Source organism: Phycodurus eques, chromosome 9, assembly GCF_024500275.1.
Source record: "Phycodurus eques isolate BA_2022a chromosome 9, UOR_Pequ_1.1, whole genome shotgun sequence".
NCBI lineage: Eukaryota > Metazoa > Chordata > Actinopteri > Syngnathiformes > Syngnathidae > Phycodurus > Phycodurus eques.
In genome coordinates, this window is record NC_084533.1 from 13721208 (window position 1) to 13741688 (window position 20481).

The 20481-nt window shown below is 41.7% G+C and overlaps 1 protein-coding gene across 1 annotated transcript in view; it reads right to left on the minus strand.

Annotated features, from left to right (window-relative positions):
- Positions 1-11992: 11992 nt before the first annotated feature.
- The window catches only part of abcb7 (ATP-binding cassette, sub-family B (MDR/TAP), member 7), a 37795-nt gene continuing 29306 nt past the window's right edge, over positions 11993-20481 (minus strand). The window contains exons 12-16 of the mRNA XM_061686767.1: positions 19892-20021; positions 19397-19568; positions 17956-18059; positions 17336-17443; positions 11993-13271 (exon numbers count right to left, since the gene is read on the minus strand). Coding sequence (XP_061542751.1) covers positions 13053-13271; positions 17336-17443; positions 17956-18059; positions 19397-19568; positions 19892-20021 — 733 coding nt within the window. The 3' untranslated portion in view covers positions 11993-13052. The remainder of the gene's footprint in view (positions 13272-17335; positions 17444-17955; positions 18060-19396; positions 19569-19891; positions 20022-20481) is intronic.

Consider the following 20481-nt stretch of genomic DNA (forward strand, 5'->3'; position numbering starts at 1 on the left):
TTTTTTTGCAGCTGGACCTCTCCCGCTCCTTGCAGTCTGCTCACCCCTCCTCTTCCTACTCCTCCCCCTCCTCTCCGTGCCTTCTGGATCCGACCTATGAGCGCGCGCAGGCGGCCGACGCAGGGCCACGCACCGCCCGACAGAGGCGCGGAGCAAATCAGGTGTAGCTACTCCGAATTGGACTGTATCATAACAGGGCGACCGACAGCACAAGAATAGTCATGAATAATGAATAGGCTGCTAGTGTGTGCTGCCACGGCTGCACGTCGTGATGGGCCCACTCGTGACACTTATGTTATGTATACGCTCTGTAGCTCTCTGGAAAAAGCTGTTACTTATGTGTGCTTGCAAAATGACCCGTGCAATCAAACAAGAGCTCTATGAAAATGTTTGCCTGTTCAGTTTGATTGAGTGCCAGGTGGAAAATAATATATATATATATGGCACAGCAGCGACAGGATGAACGTGAACCATTGATTTATTTTTTATACTGATTATATTCCCTCAAGGGTAAATTCCATTTAACTCTGCTGCATATATAGTTTGTGTTGTACACAACCCCCATGCAACCAAATCACACATGAAGGCATGCAAGGAGAGAAGTGAAGGGGTGCTCAAACAGTGCTGCACCTCTTGAGCTGGGGAGTGGGGACGGCGCCTTGCTTGAGGGGAGAGTTTCCCAACCTTTATTGAGCCAAGGCACCCATTTTACATTTGAAAAATCTCACAGCACACAAACAAACAAATATGGCCACGTATATATAAAGGAATTCTCCCCCTTTCAATTTACCCACAAATGGATTTACACGGTGTAAAATCTGGGCTTTTTTTAACTGAACACAGGTGACATACTCTCTGCAATCCATGATTTATTCTGTTGCATGAATGGCAACAGGTGGATACATGGATTTATTGTCCATCTGCCATCTAATGGAAGACCATTGTCACATATGGAGAGGAGCTGGGCCCAAGAGCAGGCGGAGGCAGATAGATGTAATGATGGCAGGCTTATACTTGTATGTAGGTGGTGACGAGGGCTGTTTGGAGACAGGCGGATTGAGGAAGGTGCTGAAAGAGAGTAGAGAGGGGAAAGAGAGAGGGCGAGAAGGCGCAAAGCACCCTCCAGGCTGCAATAATGGTACTGCAGAGCAGTACATGACAGTACACCCGTCTCATCGGACGCCTCCTGGCATCCTGCCAGGTGTCCCCGGGCGAGCCACACAGAAGTGTGTGTGGCTCACTCTTTGGCTGTTAGGCAGTAGTGCCTGGCAGCCCTGCCCCCACCCCCTCGACTCAGTGACCTCTCCAGATTTTAATGCACCACACCACTCAGGGGGGGGCACTGATACACGGGGTAAGGCCAATGACTGCACAACCCCCACCCCCCTTTATCATTCCCTTGTCAGGTGCCCCTATCCGCTCTCCTTTCCAACAAACAAGGGACACTCACTGGGCGGGACCGGCTGCATTGTGGGCCCTGCGGCTTGGGGGGGCGTGTGGGGCGGTATGGCTGGGGGGGGAGGGGGGGTAGCATTGGGACCCTGCAGCCCCCACTGGGTGGCCGGTTGTCGGAGCGCCTCGGTGCGGCCGGCGGACCGCCCTGGGTCCCTCGGTCCCATCCGCCGGGCTGCTGTCGGGTGGATCCCGCCCCTCGATCGATTGGGTGGAGTCCTCAGCCGCCGCAATTACAGAACACTTCTGTCAGTCTTTGTGCATGTAAAATGGTATCAATTAACTTGCATGTATCGGCAGACACACACCCCTGGGACTCTTTCACTGGGTGTGGGGTCACTCACTTACTGCGACAAATAACTCATGAATATGCAAATTGCTTGTGTATCCCCTCACTTATACTCTCGTCCTGTAGACTTTTATAATTCATATAATTAATGCCACCACACTTCAGTTGTACAGCCGGGTTCACGACCCTTGTCCTGCATGCTTCTTCTCCTGTTCCATCTTGTCCTGTCCTTCCCTCACAGGGTGTAGCACTACAGCCCCATGCAACACTCATATTTAACGTTTCATTGTTGTAGATAATGTAATGATTTACTTCTCTCATCCCGTTTACAATTAGTGCTTCGTCTCTCTCGCTCCCTTCTAGAAACTTTGTTCTGTTCGACTAATCAAGTCTGATTCTCAATAAACCTCAATAATAATACCACAGCGGAAGCTTAAAAACTCCACTGTGACACAGTAAAACTGTTCCGGCATGAAAGGGATACAGATTTTCCATTCTGCTTGACCTAACAGCCGAACAGGACAAAAAAAATAAAATCAATCAAGTACTGTATAACTGCACACAATGGTGCTTCTCTTAATAGAGCTCATCTTATCTCGGCACATGCACGCATGGCAAATACAGTACAATTTATTTTTTATGTCTGACACTAACACGTTTCAAATTACTTAGTGTGGAACCTTTGGTTGCTTGACACCTGTTTATTGCAAGAAAAGAAAATACACAATTGCCACAGTGATTCCATAGTAACCACAAGCCCAAAATATATATTTTTTTGCTGTCTTTATCAAAGAAGTATTAGATAAGCTTGGAGCTTAATTTAAAAGTTGACAAGCTAATTTGCATGTAATATGATGCAGGAAACCTTCAATATCTATTGACACTGAAATTTAAATGACATCGTGTAATTATGAATAAATGTTGATGTGCAGGCATACTTTCACTGTAGAATTTAACAACAAAACCTTTATTCTGTGCAAAGTTAGTATATACTTCAGGTATTAATTACATTAACAGACAATCGAATGTTATCCCAAAACTTTGTATCTTGTTGAAACTATCAACTGCAGTTGAAGACCCAATGCAAACTTGTCATTGTCATCAGTTTATCAACTATTATAAAATGTACACCGCATCAGTTGGACCAAAATAAAGATTCCTGGAGTGGAAATAATGACACATTGTCTGTATTTCTCAGCAACAACTTCACTAACAAGCTGTCCTAATGTGACGCCCACACAGCTGTCTCACAACGTCACCCCACAGACCCAAATTTCTTTTTACACCAGTGCCACGTTTCACACATTACTCCACATTAATTGTTCCTTACTAAATAAATATAACATTGCAATACTGCTAAGAGAGACCGATATCACCTTTGGCTTTTCATTCACCAAAGATCAAAACAGGAGCTTCAGTCAATGTCAAACTAATTAGTTTCATGCGATGGCAACATTTTACAGCACAGTTTTACTTCATCAAATATTAATTTTTGTATGTAATACAGAGCAGTGATTTAGGTGTGAAACTATCGAGTAAAAACAAACCTCTCATAACCCTTATTGTTACGATGAGAGTTGAATTGGACCCAAGAGCAGACTGAGGTGGAGGGAGTAGCTTTAGAATGGTTCATTGCAGGTTGACACAGGGTAAGGACATCCGAGGCGGGGTGGCGGACCGGCAGGACAGGGAGCGAGCAGGAAGCAGGAGCGGGAGCAGGTGGAGCGGCTCGGCGGCGCGGCTGGAGCAAGCAGCGAGGCGAGGAAGTTACAGGAGGAACAACGGAGACGGGGACGGGGAAGAACACAATCGGGTGAGTACAGCGGCAGGTCGTAGGATAGTTACAGCCATATCACAAAAAACCTGGACGTACGATGGTCGGCCTGAGAGTCACAGACAAGTGAAGGCTGCAGGATGCTTTAAATGCAGGCAGTAATCAGTGCCGCTTGAAGACAGGTGTGCTGCACAGGTGATGCTGATTGCTAGGGCGACAGAGGGGGAGAGGGAGAGACAAGGCACACGGCGCCACCCAAGCTCCAAAAGTGCAACTGCAGGGAATGGATCAGGACACTTATGGTGTTGTTTTTGGAGTCATTTCTTTTGCGTACATCTGTTTGATTCACTGTTGCTGCATGCATGTCACAAATGTCACAAAAAGTAGATACACAGTAATTACTGTATGTACTTCCTGCCATCTAATAGAAGAGCATTTATTTGTTCTGTCTGTCACTATGCCTCGCTGGCATAAATAGAGGAACAAAGATACATTATTTCTTGTAAATGAATATGTTTTTGAGCAGTTCAGTAAAATTTGATAATTTCCCACGGCATACCTGAAGATCGCTCATGGCATACTAATGTGCCACGACACACTGGTTGGGAATCACTGGACTAGGGGTACTAGGACGTTTTTCCCAATGGCCTATGTGCAGTTATTAACTCTGCCTGACAACAAGTGGCCATGTGTACGTTTGACGTGGGTTAAAAAAAAATAACACATCCCGTCTCCCACTTCAGGTCCTAACAGACTGCAATTCCCCGGAACGTGAAGGTCTCTATACAATGCAAAATAGCTTAGATGGACGAATGGAAATTTGCTTAGATGCTAGGGTAATTATAAACCGTCAAACAACTGCTACTTTAACACACATCATTAAAAAAAGGCCAAAAAACAAAAGCTCAATCCACTACGGCAATTCATCATTTTGATGCTTAGCGAGCTGAACCTGAAAAAACATAATCCGATATTCATATAGATTATTGTAGTTTTGCTGGCATCTAGTCTATTCAAGTGGTCAAATAAGCTCAAAAGGGGAAGGAACACCCCTGTAACCAACTCGAAACAATAGTGACGGTGAGGACCACAAATTGCCAACAGGATGGCTCATTTAAGCTCAGCTGAAATTCTTGCAGCGAGAAATTTTGAATAAAAGGCAAAAGGAAAAAATGTAAATCTGACACTCACCAACACTGACAGTTGGTGTGAAATGTCCTATAAGTTATGTAAAAATCGGCTCTAACTGCTGAGTTATTTCCGATTAAAACACTCCTGGGCCTAAATTGAATTTGACACATAGTAGTGATGGTAATGATGCTATCTAGGCGTAAACCCTTGAGCTGCTCGGTAGACGGTGAATAATGGAGCAACTCTTGTGGGAAAAAAACACAGCAGGCACTTGTGATGTGATGATTTTAGTAGGATTCAACAGGCAGCGGCGCTACATTATACGTAAAAGGGTCTAAAAAAGCTATTTAACGTGTGCATCATCCCTTCTTGTGTAGCCTCACCACCTCTTTTTTTGTTTGTTTACGCAATCTAATTTTTCCAGACAACACTGTCACACTTTAGATCAACAACTACACAATAATAAACATACGAAAAACGAAGTTCTGGTGAGATAAAACGTAAAAATGTAAATATGCTATAGAAAACAAACAGTATCCAGTTCATATTACAACAATTAATTGCGTCAAGTGAGCCATCGTGTGAGCTAGCTGTGTTCACTCATTCACTGGTTCAGCTCGACGACAAATTTTGTGTATTCATGTACAAGACCATAAAGAGAGCTTTAATCTTGAAGTGTCAGTCGATTTTGTTTTGTGGTTAGCTCAAAGAAAGATTGTAATTTTGCATTTAAAACTCAAGTGGAACCTCAACTTTCTAAGAAAGATGAACAACTAAAATATGCTGTAAATACGCACAAAATTCACGGGCGACATGCTATGATAGCCCAGCATATCTTTTGTAGGTGTAAACGATTATCTCCACCTTACCTTTACTCACTGTACCTAAGTAGCTTGTATGCTCCGTGGTTGTCAAACATAAAAGGATTAGTAGCTGTATTTCGGCTTATTGTTATCATTTTTTTGAAACATTTGAATTTTAGTATGTCTGGGGAGTTTTTGCATATGTAGTTTCATAGTTACACAGATGGGACAAATTAGAGGAAAAATATGCTTCAGGAGTTAACATGAATAGCTTGTCTTTGTAGTGTATTCAATTAAATATAGGTTGAACATGATTTGCAAATCATTGTATTCTGTTTTTATTTATGTTTCACACAACGTCCCAACTTCCTTGGAATTGGGGTTGTAGAATCTCACGGCACCACGGTGCTGTCCCTCCAAAACTGCAGCTCCGAGTGGCAATTCTCACATCCTCAAATGAAATAGAGGCATCAACTCTTCATGTACTTCTTGAAACTGCTGAGCATAACTCGAAAACCTGTTTAAGTAATTGGTATACTGTATAAAAATGTAAATAAAACAACCATATACATTAGCATTTCCACAATAATATGCAACACAATATGTATCAGTATTTGTTTTTTTACTTTAGGAGGATCATCCTCACGTGCGCATCACTGTGTGAATATTCATTCTCATTCTGACCAGGAGCATTGATGTCATGCACAAGGATTACGCACATAAATTTACACTCCCACACATAACGGTGGAAATAACTATACCTTCTGTGAGGCACTGTTGCATATTTATTATGGCTGAGACGCCTTTGGCCACAAAGGCCTACGAGTCTCACTGAGGAGGGATGGGTGTGAGCTGGCTGTCTGGTGTAGAGGATCGCCTCCTACTTTCAGGATAAGAGACAAAGGAGAGCACGGGGGACTTCAGTAACAGACAGTGGGAGGGGTTGTGAATGTTTATCACCTCTAAACGGGTTTTATAAGAGCTGGGGTCCAGATCTTTACACTCCAAATCCATCCGCGAATTACCACAATCGTCGAATGATGAACGCAGCGATTCTCTAAGTGTGGTACGCGGGCTCCCTCTAGTGGTACAGGAGAGAATCCTAAACACAGTTGAAAAGCCTAAGTACAATTGTATTTAACTTTGAAGCACAATACATTCGCATGTAATCCTTGAGAACTGTTGCTGCACCGTTTGTGCTTAATCCATTGCTTAAAGGGTTATAGCACCGCTGCATAGATGTTAATTTGCATTAGCATTACGCTAGTGGACTGAAAGGCTAAGCTACGTGGTTGTTTTAAATACATAAGCTATAATTATTTTTATTTTATGTTTAGTTTTATTGTAAACTTCAGCTGGGAGTGGCAATAAACAGCTTGAAGCCTCTTTTCTTTTTTTGGTAAAGATCTGTTAACTGTTTACCAAAGTGTTGCCTATTGTGAAGTGAGTTGAGTTCAATGCGCTCAAGCAAGTCTGCGCCTACAAGAAAAAAAATCACAAATTAGCCGAACGATGACTTGTATTTAAATAAACTTGAAAATGGAGTCACTCATATGTCAAGACAGCACTGTATTAATAAACACATCTCTGAATTCACTTTACAGGGTCTTTAACTTTTATGTGCAATACATTTTAATTGAATCATGTACAGCTTAAGCGCAGTGTTAATATTCAAACTGCACACAAAGTCACAGTGGATTACAATAATATTTAACATACCTCTAAATAAAACTGCTGTCTGGTTTTTGACTGACCCTTAGTCCTAATACGCTACTCTATTTTAAAGTTTGTGACGATGGAGGTACTTGGAGAGGTGTGTATTATTTAGGTGGTACTTGGTGTAAAAGGTTGGAGAACCACTGGATTCGTGCTATATTGGCAGAAAGATGGGATCAAGTGGAGGATATCATCCCTTCTGCGCAGCACAATTTGGGAAATCTGTCCTCTCGTGACCTTCTCACAGCGTGTATGAGGGTCTGGTGGTCCACATTACGGATGTTATGAGATGCCTTAGTGTACCGGTCGTCGTAGCGTGCAGAACGCCGCATGCGAAATAGAGCTGGCTCTGTCATTGCCTCGTGACTAAATGGAGACGTACAGCTCACCGTATGGGAAAAAAGGGCCGTGAAACAACAGATTTTGTGACTGTGACGAATATAACCAGAAAGCAAGAGCCACCCTCACAAACTCGCGAAACATCCACGCTTCTGCGTGTTATGTCCTTGAGCAAATCAAACACAAACCGGAGCAGATCATAGTGAACAATGCTCACTGTTAATTCGCGAGTCACCTTTCAGGGGCAGTCACTGTTGGGAGTCGCTAATGAAGTGTCTCATAATCTCTTCCTGGGTTATATTAGAAGGACGTCGTTACCATCAGCTCATGTGCCTGGACATCTAACGCATGAAAGGAGAGCCATCCAGACAGTAATCATGCACTTGATTTCCTTTTAAGGGAGAGACTTTATCAAAGTCGATTTTCACGCATCAAGAGGTGGCGGAGGGCTCATCACGCTCGGGGTGACATTTGACTTGAATGTTGGTTTTTATGATTTCCTATTATTAAAGAAGGATCCACTGATTCTGTGTCCGTCAGGATTACAGCAGCATCGCCTTGTGACAAACCCAGTTAATCCATCAATCGATTTAAAACTCGATATCTTGGTAAAACATACTTTATTGGCCGACCACTGTTCCGGTACCAAGCGTGCAAATGAACAAGACACAAAAAAAAACCCGCTTAAGCTACCCAAATTTAATAGCACAGCCCTTGCTCTAATGAAAATACTTTTTCTCCGTTACTTCAGTTTTCAGCTTTCCCCACTAATACAATTCCTCTCTCTTCGTGCATATTGTTTAGTCGTGTGGGTGTGGCTTTCAAAGAGAAAAGGACAAAAAAAAGTACAAATAGGCAAGCACACATAACAGAATCAATAAGTACACTTTACAAAGCAAATCCACCAAAACGATGTTAAACTAGCAACGTTCGAGTATCCAACAGAGCACTTCAGGTTTTGGCTCTTAATTTGAAACTCAAACTTGCACCACTTCTGGCGGCGGACTGACACTAACGACAATCCCCGGTTTCCCCATATGCTAGTCCACCTCTGGCTGCAACAAGGGATTATTTTGTAAATTGATTAATCGGTCAATTATTGTTTTTTTTTTTTCAAGTAATCAGATTAAAAAACATTTAATTTCCACCCATTTAGTCAAAAACAGGACATTATTTCAAATTGGCAGTGCAGAAAATGCACAAACATAAATTAATTATAATTCAGTTACGGGTTTGGTCCGTACGGAAGCGTACGGCTGCCACACCCAAAAAATAAATAAATAAAAAATAAATTAAAAAAAAGGCTCACTATCACGTTATAACGTGATACGTTTCATGTTATAACGTGAAAGTTTCACATTATAACGTGAAACGAATTATGTTATAATGTGAAACCTTTCACGTTATAATGTGATAAATTACACGTTATAACGTGAACGTTATAACGTGTAATTTATCACATTATAACGTGAACCATATCACGTTATAAAGTTTTTTTTTGGGTGTGGCAGCAATACGCTTTCGTAGGTCTGTAACATGTCAGGAAACAGGCAAAAATGTCAATCATTGTATTCAAAAGCAAAAGCAGATGTTTGTAAATGTCTTATTTTATTAAACATGAAGATAATCAGTCTGCTTTGATGGAGGACTACAGAAATCTGAGAATATTTACTGTTGAGTGGCTCAAATGTAGCTATTTTTAAAAATCTGTCCTGTTCAGCTGGATGGCCTTGCAGAATGGTGGATATGTATGCCTTTGTGCTGGAACAGTTTTGCTGTGCAACAGGGGAATTTGAAATACTCCCTCTGCTTAATTTTAGATTTCTTTATTATTCTGATAATAATAGGGTTTTAGGGGACAGACAGGGGGATAGAGTGGATAAGGGGACTAGGGGTGAGAACCACAGCAGAACAATAGTGAGACAGTGTAGATATTTGAACACAAGTAACATTACATCAGTCATTTGTAGATGGGGGGGGGGGGGACATCCGGTGACGACATCCAATAACTAACCAAGAGAAAAAGAGAGGACGGAAAAGGGCAGGAAAGGACAGGATGTGGCAAAATGAGCAAGGCAGTGCTACTAACGAGTGGTGCGGTGGGATTCTTTGTTCGTGTCTAAACACCTGTAAGAACCTGTGAGTTGATGCTAGTATAACCTGTGATGTTGTTAGTGATCCCAGCTCAAGTAATTCAAGCCTATAGTGTGTCTATCGAACTTACTGAATTAGTAAATGAACACCATATCACATGCATGTTAGTCAACTGGTGTGCGGAATTGCTGAACCGGCACATGGAGGAAGGGGTGGAGGGGGGCCGAGTCGGCGAGCCCGTCCAGCAGGGGACTCAACCAGGGGGGGGGACATCGCTGACCCTCCAGGACCCAGGGATAATTGATGAAATTGTCGATTAATCAATTAATTGTTGCACCTCTAGTTAAGACTAAACTGTATATTGTTTATTTACCTAACCCAAACTAATACGTTTTGTTACTGCAATTTTTTTTTTTACAATCCATAAAAGTCCCTGTAAAGGGGGTGGGGGGGTTAACCAACACATCGCTCGCGATTGACAGGTAGCTCTCCATGCCCATCACGGTAGATCCAGTCTTTTTCAAAATGAAACCCACGCCTAATTTAAAAAGAGAGAACATAAATTTTTTTCTTAGTTTAGATTTTGAAAAGCACAAAAAGGTTACGCTGCTAGTGTGTCTGCAAACTTCACAGAGGTAGTCGGATTGATCTGCTGCAGCAAAAAAGAAAAGAAAAAAGAGCGCACACAAAGACATACTGTCGGTGCATTATTTCCATCACGAATGGGATAGCAAATTCCTCTTCACGTCATCAAATGGGAAGACGATATGCCTCATATTCAAATGCTGTGTGCATCTATAAACAAAACCTCGAGCAGGAGCACAGTTCTCATGACAGCTTCTTCTTAGACACTTATTCACTCAACTGTGGGTGAAGTCGCAACAAAGACCAAAGCACACGTATCGCTTTTCACCGCGCCAACAGCAAAAAGCAAAGCTGCGACAGAAACATCTTTCCGAGTTAGCCATTTACTGGCTACGAGCACAAGAAACCATAACGATGGCGAGTTGACTTCAATAAGTTTGATGGCGCACCCCTTGTTTGCTGACTTTAAAAAGAAAAATGAAATTAAAGCAAGAATTTAAAGTGTGCACAACCTCAGAGATAAATATTATTTCCATCCCAAACAATGATGTGCGCGTCTGAACAAATTAGTAACAGAATTTGTCCATAGATTTGTGGAGGTACAAAGCACGAGCCAATGAGTTGGTTTTGTATTAAACCCAATTTCCACAACACTGACAGAGAAGAGCTGTCAGGGGAAACGCAGGAGGTCTTTACATTAGCGTGAACATGGAGATTACTGAACTTCAAAGTGATGTTGACTTGAATGCAAGACCTCGATCGAGGTGAGGACTTGTTGGGCATTGCACTTATTTATTATTCCTACATTTGAGAATTTTTTTTCTGAATTTTGCTTGAATTATTGTGTATTGAAGAGACGATACTAAAAGCAGCTGTTTCATGTCCCTGTTGATTCGATGTCTTTACATTTTACGTTCAATCCAACATATTGGCATTTGTTACACGGCTAAATTGGTATACTTATTTTTTAATTGCTCAGAGTCAGACTACTTATCTCTCTCTATGTGTATGTATGCATTGGTCTTGTCAAAAGTGGCAAGTGTGTTTTTTCAGAAGATATTGTAGTGGTAGATCTCAGTTTACATTTTGTGAAAGAATAAAAAAAGGGATTTTGGGACTAAAGAGGTTGGTTACCTCTGCTGTAAAGTGAAAATACAGTAAATCTTCCAAATTTGACACACAACAGAGAGGTGTTGTTAATAACCCTGTCAAATTTGAATGATTAAACAAATCACCATGTACATTTGATAAAATGAGGCTTCCAAATCATATTTTTATTTTATTTATTTAAATCGAGCCGTCTTCTGCGCTCTTCAACGCTGCGGGCATGTCGACTGAGTGCGCTGAAACCATGCCCCCCCCCCGCTCAGCTGTCAAATACCACTATGACCTGGAAAAATGAATGCTACTTCATCAAATATCTCTTACACCCAAAGATAACTACTTTAAGCTGCAAAAATATATCCTACCAGGTCGTCACAGGGCTTTTCCATGCCACTGGAGGACTCAAGCCAGACACCAAAGTGCATCACACTTGGCAACGTTTTAGTCATGCCCCCCCCCCCCCCCCCCACCCCAAAAAAAAAAATCTGAAAAACTGAAATGGTGAAAAAATCTTATGCTTCATCTCCAGAACTGAGTATTAGACAGTTCAGTATTTGCATGTTTTCAGCAATCATCTTCAAATGTATATAAGGTATTAAGAACAAAATAGCGTTTACAGTGTCTTCAAAGTTTGAAAGCTAAAAAGCTCAACCCAATCCGATAGTACCTGATACATCAGTCATGTGATCACACTGTGCAAGAAAATAATGGTTTATAGAAGAAAATCACAATTTTATTAATAGAAACAATACCAGTAGATTCAAACAGTGTGCACATCACAAGCAAAGCAGTCCTCAGAAACTTAGGACATGCCTGTCAGTTTTTAAATATTACCAATGCAAAACCTTCAATGCGTTCTGATCAATACGCCCATTTAACTGCAGTTAAAATAAAGACGACTCTCGTCACAATAGCTGTGTCAAGGCTCAATGATATTACTGCAAAATGTTCCCAGAGGAAACCTTGGAACGTGGCTCACACTGTGGTAAAAAACATTCATCATTTATTCCTGCAGTGTTATTTTTACACCGATCCAGCCGTGACATTCTGCTAATTCACTCGGGAGACAGTTTTGTGTGCTCGCAACTCCACACATTCACCTATAGTTGATTAATTCAATGGGGACAATCGCAACGATTAAACATTTCACTCAAGGCTGTGACATTTTAAGTTGTGAATAAACAATCGCAGGAAATAAAATGGATATGAATTGTCAACACATAGAAATATATCTATATAGACACTTATTTAAAAAAACAACAATCAGGTTAAATTGCCAGTAATGTAAAAAAAAAAAAAAAAATCAAGCCCTACAAAGGGTCTCGGTATGGAGATCATATGTGCATCAATACGTGTAATCTCTGCTGTTTCCAATGCGAAGAAAGATGCCAATAAAAACCGAATGCATGCAAAGCAAAGAAGTGGATGTGACCATGTTGTTCAGCAGATGTCTAGCGTGCACATATGTGATATACAAGGTCTCTTATTCTTGGCTTCAGCTGAGGAAACTGACATATAGAAGCTCTGGAGACCGTCCAGTATCTGTTAAGCTCCTACTCAACTTGGCCAGCACGAGACTTTATTCAGATGAGAAGGAAAAGCGGGAGGAAAAGGAAGCATGGCCGCACCACTGGAGGCATGGCTAGGATGCATAATGGGGCCGCATCCCCCAACTTTCTCCTCCTCAAACACCACACAGACTGGGGACTCCATCTTACGCCATCTGTGCCGGGATGGTAACGACACTCGGAGGTGACAGCTTCTCTCAGCAGGAGCAGTTCCCACAGCCCTTCACACTGTTGAGGATCTCCTCCTGCAGTTTCTTCCTCTCCTCCTCCTTCTGGGAGAGTCGCTCAGGCAGCGGCTGGCTGGAGCTGTTGTTGCTGTTGAGGATTCTGCTGTTCTGGGTGTTCCACAGGTCGGCGTACAAGCTGCCCGCCGTGGCGAGGAGCGTTTCATGGTTGCCGCGCTCTTTCACTTTGCCCTGTCCCACCAAAACAAAACCAAAACAAAAGAAACCCAAGTTTGCCCAAATCAAAATGGCTGCAAACACGCACATGATATTGAAACGATGGCATTATGAGTACAGCTTCAATAATAATCTCACCATGATCAGCAACACTGACCACACACTCTGCAGAGAGCCAGCCCCCCCCCCCCCACCCTGTACAATCCCTCACGCCTCCTGAACAACTGTTGCATTTCTCGCACAAAAACACTGACTCACAAACACACACGCACGCACGGCATGCACGCCTCCCACACAGTCCAACACAAATGAAGGCGCCCCTTTCCCCTCAGCTCCCATGAGCATGCAGAGGTGTCGGTGTTATCTTTAGTGAGCCCAAGATGAGCACGCACACTTTTTAATGAGCACCTTGGGCGGTCCTCTGCCGGCGACACCTGCAAACTCCATGGCGACATCACACACAAAACATGCCTCCTCCCCACGACCCTCTAATCCCCGACATCTGACTCTGGAAACACACATGCTCACTGGAAGCAGCACAAAAAGAGCCATTTATTTCATCAGCGCTGGGAGCGTCGATGGAAAATGTCACTTGAGTGGTGATACGTTTCACATTGATGCTCTTTTAAGACCACGTGTGATTCCAAGGACAACATTTACATAACGCAGTATTTTCTCTTCTCACCTGGATATTTTTTTTCTGATCTCCTAGCATCAGAAGGAAAGAGAGATCTTTTTGTGTTTGTGTGTGCAGTGACCCCCCCATTTAGAGCAGGGGATAGGTTAAAAAAATGTGGGCTATAGCGAGACCATATAAATAATGTTTTATCCCAACCACAGGCTTTAAACACATTTAACTTATCAAATCACACTTTTAAAGCATTCCCTAGTGCCTAGTGTCAAGAAATGGAAAACTATTTTATTGCATCACTTTTGGAAAAAAAAGACTCTCACGAGCACAGTTCTCCAAATAAGAAGGAAAGCTGTTCATCTGTAACTTCCAGTTGAAGTCTACTGTAAAACTGACACAAAACAAAAGAGAAATAATCAATGCATATTGATACAACAAAATGTTCAAACAGACCACTATTTCATCAAACAAATGTCCGCTATCTTAATGCTAACAATAATGTGAAATGCCATTGACGGGCTAAGGGAAATTAGCATCCATGTAACAGTAATTATAAACCTTCAAACAACAGCTACTTTAACACAGAGTATTCAACAATATTATCTCGCTGCTTTGTGGAAACAATCACTATTACTAGAGAGTATGCTGCATCTCTTCCATTAGCATTCAGTGCTGCCCGGCACACTTTTGCACAACATGTTATGAAACATAGAAACTCTAGTTGTGAAAACTTTGTTATATTTTATGTGTGTATGTATATCAGTTTACTAAATTCTTTAAAGTATTTATTCTAGCTGTTTTCTTATGGAGCCGCCATTATTGGGGTTTTTACTCTTGCGATAGTCCAAATTTGCAAGAATGTGACGTGCAAGCATCAGTTCCGACTTCTTATACAGCTGTACTTACTAAGAAAATCATGCAGAGTTAGTAAATATGCAGAAATCACAAGCTACATATCATCACTGTCGGGCAGAAACCTAGCATCTCCAAAAGCACTACTTTGGAGGGGAAATAAAAGCCATCTTGCTGGAGTTGCCAAACACCGCATTGTTCAAGTTGGTATTATACTTTATATTGCTATCATATAGGGCTGAGCATTGTTAAGAACCTCACGATTTGATTTAGATTTTCTAGGTTGCAATTCTCTAATTCAATTGCATTTTTTTGCAGTTGCAATTCAGTTTTATTCGATATTGATTTAAATGCTACGGTATCGATTCAGTAACAAGTAGAAATACTCAAGAGTCAATTATGACACTTATTTTTGATGCCATTTAAACCTGTTGTATGTCACATTATTTAAGCAATAAAACATCGGAAAATAAAAATTTGCACATAAATCATTTGTACACATGGAGTCAAAAAGTTAAAATAAGCAGTTGTGTATAAACACTGAAAAGGTAAAGTGTATATAAACTTAGTGTTTATTTCCTCTTCTAAAATGTAATACAAAAAAAATGTGCAAAATAACTTATTTCCGCATATGAAGTACAAAAGTAAAACCTCTGTATTGAAAAAAGTAAAGTGCATGTATACTTAATATTTCTTTACTTATTAGGGTTAAGGTTACTATTATTTTTGGCAGGGTTTTTAAGTAATACCTAATGTGAAGTGTGTTTGCGGCATTGTGATAATTGCCAGTACTTCCTTTGCCAATTCATTTATTGCCTCTGTCAATAAGTTTGCTATATTGCTCCATGTGTGGGTTCCATGCAGGGCTCTTGTCTGCATTACATTTGACACCAATTCCCACTCGTTAGAAATAAAATGAGACGGGATAGTTACATACGTAGGGGTCCGTTGCTCTTTCTGGAGACTTCAACAACTCCAAAACCGCTGTCTAAACTCCATGTACAGCTTTAGGACGGCGACTTCTGACGTGTTTTCATGTTGGAATTGCGTATTGTGGTTCGAGTGTCTTTTGTCCATTTCCTGTGTTCCGGATTTACAGGGGAATCTAGTGACCCCAAACGTCAGATTCAAAAGTAGAAGTCACTCGCTTCACGCTGCTGCTAGCTTTAGTCGCCATTTTGTTGTTGTTCGGTCGAGTGCGGCTTCTGTCCATACAATGCGAGTCACATGCAAAGCCCCCCCACTGGCCAGGAGGTGAATCGATTCAAGGATTTGCTGATCGATATTGAATTGTGGGGGCGAAGTATTGCAATACATAATGAACCGACATTTTTACCTTCCCCTACCTGTTATATGTCATTGTGCACCAACATCAACATGATTTTGTGGTGCAAAATCATGTTCAATTGGCAATTTGATACGCAAAAAAAAAAAAAAAAATCACCTATTTATTACACTGTGAGTGATCAAAATAGTATAATAATATAATACGTCCGTTCGTCCACCTCAGCACAGGCTGTGCTCACCGGCCACGGCCGCATGACACACACATTACACATGGCACACAGCTAGCCAGGGGTGGGTGCTTTACGCTAGCGTGGCCGCGTGACAGTTTCTCCTCGTCGTGCTGGCAAGGCCACCTCACCGTAAACCCTCATCGGTCAGGAGTGCTCGCACGCCTCAGTGAAAAGGTGTGTGGCAGAGTGAGGGAAGAGGCGGAGTTTTACAATACTTCACAGACAGTGGCGCATTCAAGAGCCTTAACAGATTTGTTCTCAAGCTATTTTCACCACTTTAAATTGCTTAATAAGGCGCAAAAATAACAGATGACGTGGGGACAGACCAATAGTATAGCACATGCAAAATCTATCCCTCTCTGCAATCTGTCAGCCGACGCAGTCCAATGGAGCGCCGTGGTAACGGGCAGCTCCCTAATGGCGCTTCGTCGTTACTTCTGGTCTGTAAATAATAATGATTTCGCCCAACATGGCAGCCCCCTTACGTTGATTAATTATTCCGTTTAATTCTTATTCCACAAACATGATATATATATATTCTGCACTTTCTTCTCATGTTCATTTCTTGTAAGAATTATAGTTCAGAAATAAATTAAAAATAATTAAAAATAGAGAGTTACTTTTCAATCACCGGGTGTGTGTGTATATATATTTGTGTGTGTGTGTGTGTGTGTGTAATATCCCCCGATGGACCGATGGAATACCTACCCAAAACAAATGGTTAACTTCTCAATATGAGCAGTAATAATCAACAGAAGGTGATTTGAGTGCAGACCATCATGCAAAAAGCATGAATTGGACTGGCCATTAATAAAGAGTATGTACAGTGTCCCCCAGCATTTGCAATTCAGATTTTTAAAAAAAATATATTATTATTATTATTATTTTTATTTTATTTTTTAAAATGGAACCTATCCTTTGTTATTCGCTGAAAAACTCACTTATTTGTTTTGGTGCTCAAGTCAAAATCCTGTCTAATGTAAACGTGTTGCTTAGACACCATTTTGTGGCATGTAGGTGAATGACAAACAGTTTACTAATTGGAAAAGGGTATGAAGCAAAACATGAAGACTACGTACCTCACTAAGCACAATGATCTCGTCGGCGTCTACAACGGTGGAAAGTCTGTGAGCGATAAACACCGATGTCCTGTCTTTCACCATCTCCTTCATTGCACTCAGGATGTTCTGAAAGCAGAACAAGCATTATTTTGATTTTTTTTTAAAAGTCTACTAATCTGAAATGTTTGCAATGATGGAGGTCTTCAGAAAAAATAATCACCAACATATGAAGACAAGATACAGAAGCAATTCACTTCACTCAAATAATACAACTTGATATCAGCCCTCATATGCTTCTCATTGCAATGTTTAAATATGTTAATTCGGAAATATGCATACACACGCACACACATGTCCTAACAAGAAATCTTATTTAACATGGTCTTTGTTGCCGCTATTTACTCTCAAAAGCAGGAATCGTGACCTGAACTTTCTCATTAAACGTAACAATTACAAAGGCGGAGGGGGTTTAAGCAGAGCTGGGGGTTAAGGAGGAGGAAACAGCGGCAGGTAGCGAGGGGGAATATGTGCAGTAGTCTGTGAATGGGCGGGGATGTCACAGTGATGCAGAATTATCATGTGCACCTTTGGCAGATGACAGAGCGGGTATTGGTTTTGCTAAATATGTATGCCTGCACCTCTTCTGTGATGGAGTCCAGAGATGATGTCGCCTCGTCGTACAGGAGAATGGACGGATTCTTCAGTATTGCACGGGCAATGGCGACACGCTGCTTCTCCCCACCTGAAATGAGACGATGGACGTCATGAAACAATGCAACAGACCTCAGCGGGTAGGTATGAAATTAGGAGTGAAAGGTCTCCACCTGCTCTGATCAGATAATCACCTCAAGGAGAGAGAAAAAGCACCGCCGCAATAATTCTGCATGACGGGTACAAGAGGACTTTTAATTGTGAGGAAAAATCAGCAAGAGACTTGGGCTGTGCGTCTGACTCAACCTTTGTTACATACAAGGTGTGTGTGGCCTTTTGAATGCAAGCAGCTTTTAGAGACATTATAAAACTGTGCCAGCAATTTGGAATGTCCAAGAAGGTAGTTTGAAGCCCAGACTGCCACTAGCTTTGTGTGAACTTGACAAACTAAGATTAAGCTAACAATTCTTGACATTCAGTACATGTGAAAATTGAATGAAAATCAAATATGGAACAGAAGGAGTTTATTCCGGAACAATCAGTGTTACGGGCCGTGACGAGTCAACGTTCAGTAATTTCTGCAACAAAATATGGAAATTTGACAGCTCTGTGGATGCTACATCCTCGAGGGACTTTGTCATGCCAACGTTTGGGCCGATAAAAAGACATCCGCTTCAAGCCTCCAGTGGATGGAATACACTGTGTTCCACATGATTTTGAAAATATTTTTCTCAGATTTCCCCCAATAGTTGACACAAATGACAGCCAGCATAATTTTAGACCATAATTGGAATTTTTTTGAACAAACCTGCAGAGTAATATTCAGAAATTACATCTGTGTGTGGACGGTGGATGTGCTGAATAGCTGCCAGCGTTGAATAGCTGAATAGCTGCCAGCATTCAAGGAGTACGAAACAGCATATGACGACAGCGACCCCCCGACCCACAAGAAAAACTCATGGGATCTTTACGATTGACGTAAATGGCGTATTTTGAGTTCAAAATGGTGAATTTTGTCAAAAGGGGAGTGATTTGAATGTATGTTTATAGGTTTTAAAGAACTGAAAACAGTTCTATGTTGAATTTGCAGCATGAGGAGGTCATTTACTGAAACCAAAACCATTTCAATCAAAAACATGTTAACAGGCCAAGTTACATTTCGTAACTGGATACCCCTTATTTAATAGCAGCTTCACAAATCTTACTTCCATTGAAGTTTCTGTCAGAATAGCCTCCTAGAGGATTCTGTCAGAATAGCCTCCTAGAGGTGCTGTTTGGATGTGAACTGCCCCCCCCCCCCCCCCCCCCCCCCCAAAAAAGGAAAAATGTTTAAAAACAAACAAACAAAAAAGCACACCAAGCACTTCCTCACGTACAATTTCTATGATGGCCATATTTAAAAACAACGGCCATTTAGGTTCAGCGTACCTGACAGCTTGAGGCCTCGCTCCCCAACTTGTGTGTCATAACCATGTGGCATCCTGAGGATCGCGTCATGAATGCCAGCAAGACGAGCTACTTGGTAAACATCCTCTGGTGTAGCATTGATGTTCCCGTACTGCAGGTTGTAGAAGATGGTGTTGTGGAACAGAACGGCATCCTGACAACATAGAGAGGGAGGGGGAAAGAAGCTTCAGAGAGAATATTGTTATTGCAGCAACGGGAACAGTGCTGTAGATACAAAGACAAAGGTAGGAGGGAGAAAGAGTAGAATGCAGATGACAAAATTGTATACCATCTGTTCAGATAGGCTTGTAAGTACATTGCAGGGAACGCTAAATTGAATTTATCTAATTTACCATGTTGTCATTAAATAACACACACAAAAGAAAACCACGTTTCACTTGTGTGTAAAACTTGAGTGTAGTGGATGTTTTTGTAAATTGTATCGTGTTGATCGTATTGCACTGGTGCATCTCAGACCTGCGGAACAACCCCCAAAGCCTTCCTCAAGCTCTCAAGGCTGACATCCCTGATGTTTTGCCCACCAATGTAGATGTTCCCCCGCTGGGGTTCATAGAAGCGGAACAGCAGCCGCACAACTGTGCTCTTCCTGAAAACAGAAAAGGGACCACTCATCAACAGCGTGATTCTTACACTCCAGTGATGACTAGACTTTACACCGATCTGATTGGTATCTGATTGGCTTTCATGTCACAATTCAACGAGCCGATCAATGACGTCATCGATCGGCTCAGCGAAAGACATTTACTCCGCGTCGCCGTCGCGTATGTATCCAAAAGCTAGTATATTTTTAGCCTTGTCACGTGTCTTGTGGCGTACTACTGTAACTATCTGACGGCCAATAAAGTTTGTTTCAATCAGAAGAAAAACGCCGTCGGTGTGGGACTATTTTGCGGTGTCTCAGACAAACAACACGTCATCAAAATGCTTCAACACAACACATTTGATAGGGCACCTGAAGAATGTACACAACGAGGAGCATGCCGCGTTCAGGCAACGCTGCGTAGAGGGAACGTAAATAAATAAATAAAAACTGACGCAAACTCTGG